Source organism: Chrysochloris asiatica, unplaced genomic scaffold (genome assembly GCF_000296735.1).
Source record: "Chrysochloris asiatica unplaced genomic scaffold, ChrAsi1.0 scaffold00490, whole genome shotgun sequence".
Lineage (NCBI taxonomy): Eukaryota > Metazoa > Chordata > Mammalia > Afrosoricida > Chrysochloridae > Chrysochloris > Chrysochloris asiatica.
The window spans coordinates 799,405-811,388 of NW_006409008.1; the positions used below are offsets into that span (position 1 = coordinate 799,405).

Here is an 11,984-nt window from a genome sequence, read left to right on the forward strand (position 1 = left end):
ATATGAAGTTATGGCATTGGCTACATAGGCAGCGTGTCCCTAGGAGTGAAATATATGGGGAACATATGAAATATTTACTTGATCTGTACAAGTAGAGGAATTCTAGGTCAAGTGAATAGCAGTTTAACTCAGATTGTCAGAATACAGATTATTGGCCCTCAGTCCAGTCTCAAACTTGAGCCAGTTTACCTCAAGGATGAAATGTAAGCTGGGTCTCCTTGAGGAAGGACTCAATACACTGGCAAAAATTTGTTAGTTTATTGTTGTTGGTTTTCCCCAGCCTTTCCCAAAGGGATCTATGGCCTTTAATAACAGTAACTGTTCACTGGGGGAAAGGAAATAATCACACCTTTTGGGGATTAGTAGATACTAACTCTGAATTGATAATAATTCCAGAAGATCAAAAACATCACTGTAGACAAGCAGTTAGAGTGAGGGGTCAAGTTATTAATGGACTCGTAGCTCAGGTCCATCTCATAGTGGGTCCCTGAACCCATCCTGTAGTGATTTCCGCAATTCCAAAATACATAATTTAAATATACATGCTCAGCAACTAGCAGAACACCCACGTTGGATCCCTGATGTATGGAATATGGGTTATTATGGTAAGAAAAGCCAAGTAAAACTGCCTCTACCTAGGAAAATAATAAACCATAAGCAATACTGCATTCCTGCAGGAATTGCAAAGATTAGTGCCACCATCCTGAATTTGTATGCTGCAGGAGTGATGATTCCTACCACATCTGCATTTAACTTGCCTATGAGTGAGCTTCAAAAAGTTCATGGTAAAATGGAAATGAAAAGTACTGGAATCTTTCTGTAAACATTTTTAAGCCCTCTTGTATTTGTCCTATATAAAAAAAAAAAAAAAAAGAAGAAGAAGAAGGATCTTAGAGATAATGACAGTAGATTACCATAAATTTAACCAGGTGGTAACTCCAACTGCTGTTGCTCTTGCAGATGTGGTTTCATTGCTTAAGCCAGTTTTGCTTCTCTAGAGAATTCATCCTGAAACACTGAATGTTACCATGTCTGCCTGCAGCATTGCACCAATCCTCAGCTGCAAAGTCTATATTCTCTGACATGAGTTTATGAAATTAGGAAGAAATCATTTGGTTCTTTTGGTCTAACATGGGATATTCCTCATTTTTTTAAAGTTCAATATACTCTCTTTTTCTTTTTTTCTCCATCTGGACTATCTCTACACACCTTTCTTTTTATTTTTTCTTATGCTTCTTTTAATTGTTGTTGTTGTTGTTATGTGCCGTGGAGTCGGTTCCGACTCATAGCGACCTTGTACAGGGTTTCTGAGGCTGTAGATCTTTATGGGAGCAGAAAACCTCATCTTTCTCCTGCGGAACAGTTGGTAGGTTCTGACTGCCGACCTTGTGGTTTGCAGCCCGATTCGCAACCACTACGCTACCAGAGCTCTCTTAATAGCACCTAAAAAATGGTACATCTGTATTTTATAATATTTTAGGATAATTGAATGTTCATTTTTACATCATGCTAATTATGGTTTCTTGTTTTATATTTTTAGTCCTAACAGGTTTTGAAACCAATAACAAATATGAAATTAAAAACAGTCTTGGACAGAGGATTTACTTTGCAGCAGAAGATACTGATTGCTGTACCCGAAATTGTTGTGGGCCTGCTAGACCTTTTGCCATGAAGATTCTTGATAACCTGGGCCGAGAAGTCATTGTTCTGGATAGACCATTAAGATGTAGCTCCTGTTGTTTTCCCTGCTGCCTTCAGGAGGTTGGTGAGCAATTACCACAGCAGTTTGTAAACTAATTAGGTTTGAATTTGCACCCTTTCTTTGAATCTATATAATCAAATTCAGTTAAAAGGAAAAACAATCCACAAGCTTTTGGGTTATTCTATAGAGTCAATTAGAAAGGAAAGAAGGCAAGTGATAAACAGTGAACAATCACCTCATATCCCCAAGCAGTGGGCATTGTGGGATCAAACATCCATGCAAGGACCCAACTTCTTGATCTCCAGATAGATCCAAGAGAATAGAGCCTATTGGTCAAACCCCTCACCAGTAATGACCATAAGAGGCCTGGTCAAAGCCAGGGAATGTCTTGAGAATATCATATAATACCACACCATTCCAGAAATAACTGAATATATTGGTCCTGTAATTTTGTTTCCCTGACTTACTGAAGAGTTAATCTAAGAGAGGCTTCCTCTGAAAAACCTCAACTCCTATGTTTTACATTTTTACATTAAAACAAAAATGTGTATATTAGAATCCTCTTTTGTAATAGGAATACCTCTGGCCAGGAGTACCTTCATCTTAAAAATCAACTCTCTTTTTGACAGCTCATGCATATAGTATATGTATCTCAGAGGAAAAACCAGGGCAGAGAGGAAAGTTGTCCCTTTGTCTATAACATCATTGCTTGCAGACCAGCCTTGCTCACAGTTTGTTATGAGAGCATGATACAGAGATATTAGCACAGAATTATTTGCCATTTAATATTGCACTGGGGATTCCTGGTGTGGCACTGTAGGATCAGTACTGGACTGCAAACCACAGGTTGGCAGTTCAAATCCACCAGCTCTTCGTTGGAAACCCTGTACAGGGTCACTATGTGTCAGAACCAACTCAATGACACTTAACAACAATAACAACTGAGTAGCTGAGGAATCTGATACAAGTTAATTAGCCTCTCTATTCCTCTATTCCTCATTTTTTTCCTTTATAAAATAAGGATAATGATAAGGTTATTATTATCCAACACCATAACTCAGTTAATTCAAAACATAACATGTAGGGCTTACAACACTACCTGGAACATGGGGAGTATTCAATAATGAGAGCTATTAGACTTATTATTATTGTTATTAGTACATTTTTTTTCCTTTTTCAGATTGAAATCCAATCTCCTCCTGGTGTTCCAGTAGGTTATGTTATTCAGAACTGGCACCCCTGTCTACCAAAGTTTACAATTCAAAATGAGAAAAAAGAGGATGTATTAAAAATTGCTGGCCCATGTGTTGTATGCAGCTGTTGTGGCGATGTTAACTTTGAGGTAAGAGATGTGATAATGCTTACATGACCTACTTCCTTAATATTAACCATATGACTTTGTAGGATATTATAGATACATTAAATAAATATCTGTGTACTAATAGTTCAAAAGGGAGCAAATATGCTTCTGTATTTCACTTTGATCAGTGAAACAGTTATGCCTCTGATTAAATATCAGTGGTGATATTGCTAAATGGAGAAAAAAGAAGAGATAGGCATGCAGTCAAATAAACAAAATTGAAACAGCCAACAAAAAAATCTGGTAGATTCCTATAGAAATTAGAGTTGTTTGTTGTTAGATGCCATCGAGTCAGTACCGTCTCATAGTGACCTTATGCACAGTAGAACGAAACACAGCCCGATCCTGGGCCAACCTCACTACTGTTACCACACTTGAGTCCATTGATGCTGCCACTTGGTCAATCCATCTCATTGGGGTCTTCCTCTTTTTCTCTGACCCTGCACCTTACCAAACATGATATCCTTCTCCAATGAGACTGGTCCCTCCTGACGATATGTCCAAAGTATGAGAGATGAAGTTTGGCCATCTTAGCCTCCAACAAGCACTCTGGCTGCTCTTTGTCCAAAACAGAGCTGTTAGTTCTTTTGGAAGCCCATGGCACTTTCAATATTCTCCTCCAACACCATAACTCAAAAGAATCAATTCTTCTACAGTCTTCCTTATTCACTGTCCAACTTTCACATGCATATGAGGTTATTGAAAATACCATGGCTTGGGTCAGGCGTACCTTAGTCCTCAAGCTGACATCTCTGCTCTTCAACACTTTAAAAAGGTCTTGTGCAACAGATTTGCCTAATGCAATACATCATTTGATTTCTTGACTGCTGCTTCCATGAATGTTGATAGTTGATCCAAGAAGAATGAAGTCCTTGACAACTTCAATCTAATCTCCATTGTTAAGAATGTTGTTTATTGGTCCAGTGGTGAAGATTTTTGTTTTCTTTACATTGAGATGTAATCCATACCGAAGGCTGTGCTCTTGGATCTTCATCAGTAAATGTTTTAAGTCCTCTTCACTTTCAGCAAGCAAGGTTGTATCATTTGCATATCACAGATTGTTAATGAGTCTTCCTCCAATCCTGATGTTACATTTTTCTTCATAGAACCCAGCTTCTTGGATTATTTGCTCAGCATATAGGTTGAATAAGTATGGTGAAAGAATACAAACCCTGTCGCACACCTTTCTTAATTTTAAACCATTCAGTGTTCCCATGTTCTGTTCGAACAACTGTTTAGAAACAACTGATAATCTGAAATTACATAACCAAAATTAGATTTTGAAATAAATTCTTCGAACAACTGATAATCTGAAGTTAGAGTAGAATGGGATAATTTTCTATTTCGTCAGTTGTGCTGACTGTAGAACATTGGCCCTATTATCTACATTTAATTGACAAAGCATACGAATTCATCCTTAAAGGCTCAGTTATAAGAAGAGCATTTAAGAAAGATAGTGTTACACATCCAGTCATGCATCTCTATTGGCTGTACTTTATCCTTGTATTAATTTAGGTCATTGGAAACTGCACATATTTCTGTTTGTACTACATCATGGAATTTCACTACAGCTATGTTACAACAGATAGTTTAGCCCTGTCATCGAAAATTTGTTGTAAGTTTTTAAAAAATGGATGTGTTATATACCTTAATATTGAAATATTGATTCTCTTGTAAAATCAGAAAATCTGATAAACTAGGCCAGGACTTCCAACCAGTTCCTGATTCATTTGTTACTGAGAGGTAAAACCAGGCCACAACTGAATTTGCAAAATATAGTATTTGAAGGAGCCCTGCTTGGGCAAAGGCTAAGTACTCATGGCAAAGGGTTTGTTGTGTCTGGAATCTTCTCCCATAAAGCCACTTAGTGAGTTCAAACCACCAACCTTTCAGTTAGCAGCTAAGCACTTAACCTTTGCCAAAGCAGGGCTCCTTCAAATACTTAAATAGTAGTATTAGCAGATGAGACACTGCCATAGGCCAAAGGGAATTTGTATTAGTCTGTTTTGCCCAGTAATTGTTAGAGCAAACCACCCCTCCATCTCAGTGACTTAAAGCAAAATTATTCTCCTGGTTGCAGGTCTACAGGTCTCTTTGTTTAGTGGATTGTCTAGACTGAGCTAGATGGCTGCAGTCTGTCTGAGCTTAACTTCAGGTGCAGACTGGGTTCCGGTTTGCTTATGGGAGTCTAGGGCAGCAGTTGCCTTGGTCATGCTTTTCTAGTAGTCAGTCACTGGAGAATAGAGCCACACCAAAGCAGATGTGTTCCTGACACATCTGCTAACAAATCATTGGTCAAAGCAAGTTACCTAGCCAGGTAAAATATAAATTGTTAAGGAAGTATAAGTGAGTATACTCAACCCACAATGGGGTGTTAATAGTGGGGTGGTGCTGGTGAAATCACTATTTGATTAACAGTTTGCTTTTACAGTTTTCACATGAGTTTATTTCAGGATCCCCTCTACCTGCACCCAAATAAAGTGAGTCAGCTGCTTTTGGTTTCCCTAAGTTATATAGCTTGTCCCAACTGGAGGCAGGGTGTTACTAACATATGGTGCCTTGTGCAAACTAAAAAAAATATACACCTTTCCCTGAGATGACACAACACTGCATATTGTTAGCTTGGTAAATGTGAGCTACATTTATCTTCCACCTTTGCGTATTTGACTAGGTACTTTTGTTCTTGGCATGATCTGTTAAATTCTATGATAGTCCTCAACTTCCTTGGGTAAAAATTAGAAAAAAAATCCTTTAAACTCTTTCTTTAATACACCTTTCCCTTCCCTTTTATTTTGTTATTGTTGTTGATCACAAGTTGTATGTTATCCAGTCCTGGTTTTCTTTGACTGGAAGCTTATTGGCCATTGGCCTTCCTTAAAAACTATCAGTTTGCTTTTTCAGGCTCTGGAGATTTCACTTTCCCCTGTTGACCAAAAAATAAAATCCCAAACCAGTTGCCATCCAGTACATTCAAACTCATCCTGACCTCTCCTGTCATAAACTCTTGGCCTGTGTAAACATTTTGGCTTCCCTTAAAGCAGAAGTCACATGGGAGTCACATGGTGTCTAGAAATTTCATTCAATTAGCATTTTATACTTGCATCCTTTTCTGCTTAAATTTTGTTTTAGATCAGCTCAAATGATTTACTACTCTCTGTTTCAATGTAAGACTTCTGGTGTGGCACTGTAGGATCAGCATTGGACTGCAAACCAAAAGGTTGGCACTTCAAACTCACCAGCTACTCCTCAGAAACCCTACACAGGGTTGCCACGAGTTGGAACCGACTCAATAGCACTTAACAGCAACAATGTCTTAATGTAAAAAATAGAGGATATTGAGTATTTCAGAAAAATTATTTTCATATAAATTCTCTGTAATTAAAAAAATGTATATTTATAAACCCACACCAGCTGCTCCTTGGAAATGCTATACAAGGTCACTATGAGTCAGAACCGACTCGATGGCACTTACAACAACATCAGGAGCCCTGATGTGACACTGCTAGATAAGTGCTGGACCACAAAGTCAGTTTGAACTGCTAAATCAGCAGTTCAAATTCACTAGCCACTCCTTGGAAACCCTATACAGGATCATCGCTATGAGTAGGACCAATTTAACAGCACTTAACAACAACAACTAACTGCTAGCTCAGCAATTCAAACCTACCAGCTGCTCCTTGGAAACCCTATGCAAGGTCACTGTAAGTTAGCTGACTCGATGGCATTTAACAACAGCAACATAAACACAGCTAACTATATGTATTTAATAAAAAATAATATTCTAAGTTACATATAGCACATAATATTAGTACAATATTTGTTTTGTTTTTACTTCAACTTTAAATTTAGTTTGTTACTTGTTTTCTAAAATTATTTAAGGCTGTATTTTACTTTTCCCAATATAGATTAAATCTCTTGATGAAGAAACTGTGGTTGGCAGAATTTCAAAACACTGGACTGGAATTGTGAGAGAGGCATTTACAGATGCAGATAATTTTGGGATCCAGTTCCCTTTAGACCTGGATGTTAAAATGAAAGCTGTGATGCTGGGCGCATGTTTCCTCATTGTAAGTCTGTTCTCACTGATCTTGGTTTGGGATGTTTCTTCTAGTATCTTTTTTTTTTCTTTTTTACTGTAATTTGAGTGAAAGTTTACAGGGCAGATCATCAGTTTCACATTCAACAAATCATATACTTTGCTTCATTACAATGATTATAATCCCCTCCATGTACCATCAGTTAACAGTACTCCTCTCTATTCATTTTAACTTTTTTTTTTTTTAAATACTCAGGTATATATAATAATTTAACCACCAAAGGGCACGTTCTGCAAGCCTACCTCCTGGCCACCAGCTCTCATTACTTCTTTCTATGAATTTAGAGTCCTCAGATGCTCCCTCACTCCATGTCCCTATCTCTACCTATATCTCTGGTGTTACTGCTTCTCTGGATAGGGTCCCACATTCCGCTTGTGCTCTTCTCCCTTGATGATCCTAGGGTTCTTTGTTTCTCAACTGTAAGATTAACTACTCCCCCAATTTGTTTACAAAACTTCTACCTTTACAATTGTGACAGTCACAATTAATCATGGTATCAGTTACTTACTTTTGAATCATAAGAATCTTTGCCCATCTCTTTTCATCAGACCAATCTAGACAAGATGAAAACTATTCAGTGAGGACTCTACCTTCCCCTACATACTATTAAACTAAACTCCCTTTTGAAAACTTGTAAGCCAGTCACATCATGCCTTTTATTGTCCCCTCATTTTAGGTAGTCAGTGTCTAAGTTGCTTGTTCCTATCTACTCTGTATACAGAGGGGATAGCATTGATACTTGATGTGAAGACTCCTTCCCTCTCTGTTGGTATTTTGAGCTATTACATCCATGAGTGTAGGTCAAGTTTGTCAAATTGTGGTAATTTACACTCGTTTCCTTTATCAAAAATTTTTTGTGTGTGTTGTTGGTTTCTTCTACCATCTTCTAGTCAAGTTCTGATTGTCAAGACATCAAGGCTAGGTCAAATGGGTACTATCTGTAAATTTGGGTATTCTTGTGCATCTTCCACCATTTCATATCATCTGGATGCTTCACTCTCTAGTATCATTTTGAAATGATTCAATAAATTGCACCTTTTAAAACTACCTTCTTAAGCATACAGATCAAATACAAAGGATCTCATTTAATTTTAGCTTTGTAATTTTATTTGATGCTGATACTCAGATCCACAGGAACTATCTGCTGAGTCTGCAAAACTCCCTGTGGTAAAAGAAAGACCTTGTATATTAAAGAAAGGCCCTGGTTGATTTAATTTAAAAAATCAAAATTGATGTTTTGACACATCCTCAATCTATTCAGAATTTCTGGCTTCAAATTTGAATGTTTTCTTATTCCCTCAACATGCCAACTGTAAACTCAGGAGCTTCTAGAGTACTACTCACTTCTGACCTGATGGCTTCTACTATTCCGTTAACTTTGGATAACTTGCTAGAATAACTCACAGAATTCAGTACAGACTATGATTACAAATATAGTTTTATTGTAGCAAAAATGATACAAAAGAACAGATGCATAGGACAACTCCTGGGAGCATTTCTACCATGGAGTTTCTGTGTCCCAAAAAGGGATCTACTATCCTCCCACATGCACTGATGTCTCTAACCAACCAGAAAGCCATGAAGCTTCCTATCTAGAGCCTTTATTGGGTCCTCATCATGACATGATTGACCCATGACATTAGTTGGTGTCATGTGATGAGTCATTCTGGGATTTCTGCCCCTTCTCACCTGAACCACCTTATTAGCATGTTAGATAGGTGGGTCTGGAGCCCTTATAGATAAAAGATAATTCAATCATTAGGCAAATTTCAAGTTTTAGACATTATATTTAGGAACCAAGGCCAAAGACAAAATTATTTGCATAAAATTATCTCCATCTGGAAAGACTTGGATTCTGGGTATAAATGGAATAAAACTCAAGGAAACAGGAGATGTCATTCTGATTCATTATTGCTTTAAATCACCTAATATAAAATTATAAAGGAAATTTTATATTAGTAAAATTTTATAATATTCATGCAAAAAACCCCAAAATATCTAAATTCCAGTCAAGCCTCCAGATCTGACTACCAAATTATAGGAAATACTACATAGGAAGGAGCAGTGATCTTCATACTTGTCTGCACATTACAATTATCTTTAGCACTTTTAAAACCTCAGAGACCCAGGCCATACCTGTTTTTAGATAAATCAGAACCCCAATCTTAATCAGTAGTTTTTAAAGTCCTTCAGATGATTTGAATATGCAGCCAAGTTTGAGGACCACTGAGATAGAACAATGGTTCTCAATCTTAGCCGCACATTAAAAGATCTGAATAGCTTTTCAGAATCCTCATGTTCAAAATTCAGATCTGTTTATATCTTCAGAGATGGGAATACATATGTTTTAGAGCTCCTAGGTTATTCCATTGTTGAGAACCACTAGATGAGTATCTTAACCATTGATTTGGGAATGCAGTTAGGAAAAACCTAAGCTATGGAACATTATACAGCAAAAATAACTCAGTTTCTTTGACAAATAAATGACAAGGAAAAGAGGGAATTATAAAAGTTACTGAGGAGATATATAGACATATCAAGCTAAAATAGTTGGTAGACCATGTTTGAGTAGTGATTCACATATTTGGATAGTGATTCAAATTAATCCATGTAAAAGGACACAAAAGGTAATGAGGGAAAATTGAACATTTGTTGGATAGTCAATGTTATTAAAGAATTAATAACTATTGTTAGATATGAAAGTGATTTTTTTATGTTAAAATAAAACATTGGATATTATTTAGAGGCACATGGTGAATCATTTCAACATAAAATGATATGGTATCTGGAGTTTGCTTTTAAATAATGGGACAGAGGAAAGAGAAGATCAGGGAGAGATAGATGAAACAAGACTAGGTATAGGAATAATTACTGAGCTGCTCTAAGAATTATTGAAATGTGTGAGGTGTCACGGGACTTCATTATGCTATTCTAATTTGGGATATTGTTAACACATATTTCCTATAATAAAGTTTTACAATTGTATATATCCAGAGGATGGAATATTAGTCAATGCTTAAAGCTCATGTTTTCAAAAGCGTTCATTTTATATAAAAAAGTAAAATTTATGCTAAGCCTTGAGGAGCTTATTAACCAAAGGCAGAGTAGTGTGAAATACATCCTCATCCTCATGTGTTTGAGGAAGAGAGGACAATCTGATGTATTTATGTTGATTTGGCAAGATTCTTAGGAAAAGACTATAGAGTAGGTTAAGCTTCTGCCAATGGAATGCTCAAGGTTGGGCAATTTCTTTTAGCTATTTTGGATGGTTTTTAACTAGGTGTAAATAAAATAGTTGCAAATCCAAATTTCAGAAAGACAAATCCTGGTAAATTAAAATAACTCAAAAGATTAGTGGGTATTGTTGTTAAGTGCCATCAAGTTAGTTCCTACTCAGCGACCCAGTATAGGGTTCCCAATAACTGGCTGGTGGGTTTGAACTGCTGACCTTGTGGCTCAAAGTGACTTTCTGTCCAGTGCATTATCTTATAGTGCCACATCAGGACTCCAAAAGGTTAATAGTAAGAATTGAATTATTTCTTTGTGAAGGAATTAAGGAGATTGATAGATATGAAAGAAATAAGGCCCATAGGATTTGGTCTGATATCACAAAGGTTAAAATCTGGGGAGATCATGATGGAGTGAAACATTCTGAGAAGATAATTGATGAAGAGTGAGTGAAAAAATTCTAAGATGCCATCTAACTATCAAATAACTGATGTTCTTTTGAAAACAATGCCAAACCCCGCCAAACCCCCCCCCAAAAAAAAAACAAAAAACAAAAAACCCTAAAAGTTAGACATAGTACTTTGGTCATTAAGAATAGTTACATTACTAGAGAAGTACTATAACAAGGTTTGAAGAAAAGAAATTGAAAGTATGAGAAAAAGTGAAATTATCAGAGAATTAACGAATTTCAAGTGGTATCAGTTAATATATAAAATTATAAGATTTAACATCCTACGCAGAGGAAAATAAAAGAAAATAAAGTGGAAAGGTGAAGAAAGAGCTTATATAGATGTCACTTTTTATCAGATTTAATTATTATATTTAGTTTTTCTTGTTTCACAAATATCCCATTGCTTCACTGAACCCTTTTAGTATTTCTGCATCTAAGACTTGATCTCTGTTTTAGTGGCCAAAGCTCATTTTTGTGTTTTTGTTTTTATCTAGGACTTCATGTTTTTTGAAAGCAGTGGAGGCCAGTAGCAGAGAGCAGGGGTGTGGTAGTGGACTAATGAGAATTTCATCAAAAAACTTTGAAGTCTTCATATTGATTGGGAATAACCAATTGGATAAATTGATGATTTTTTGTTGTTGTTTTCTTTTCTTTATTGTAATGAGTTTTGAAATGTGAATTACACAGTGATACCTGTAGCTTTAAGTAGCTGATGTCTCTTTTTAAATTATAGAATTCATGTATGCTATCACTGGCTTATAAGTGTCTTTATATATTTTCTTTGAATGTTCATTGTATATTTATGATTTTTTACATTTAGAATTGAAACTCATTATAAAAATCTGCTCTGAATTATAATCTTTGATTTATTTTCCATTTTTACAGTGAAATTTAAATAAAACATTATCATTAAAGTATTTTAATATAAAAGTATGCAATTTTATTAATCTAGTTGCAAATTATCTTATGTGTAACAACTAACAGTATTTTTTAAAATACTGTATATTCCAGAAAAAGGGAGGTTTCCAATTCCTTTACCATTTTGTTCATGTAATACTCAATATACATATTAGTGAGGAAAAATAAAATGTGTATTTTTAAAAATCTCCATTATATCACAATATATTCAACTTATCCTACAAGTTA

At 35.9% G+C, this 11,984-nt stretch overlaps 1 protein-coding gene across 1 annotated transcript in view; it reads left to right on the forward strand.

Moving 5' to 3' along the window:
• PLSCR1 (phospholipid scramblase 1) overlaps positions 1–11,389 on the forward strand; it is a 34,020-nt gene extending 22,631 nt beyond the window's left edge. Inside the window, 4 exon segments of the mRNA XM_006877367.1 lie at positions 1,541–1,761; positions 2,883–3,044; positions 6,968–7,129; positions 11,333–11,389. Coding sequence (XP_006877429.1) covers positions 1,541–1,761; positions 2,883–3,044; positions 6,968–7,129; positions 11,333–11,389 — 602 coding nt within the window.
• The last annotated feature ends 595 nt before the right edge of the window (positions 11,390–11,984 follow it).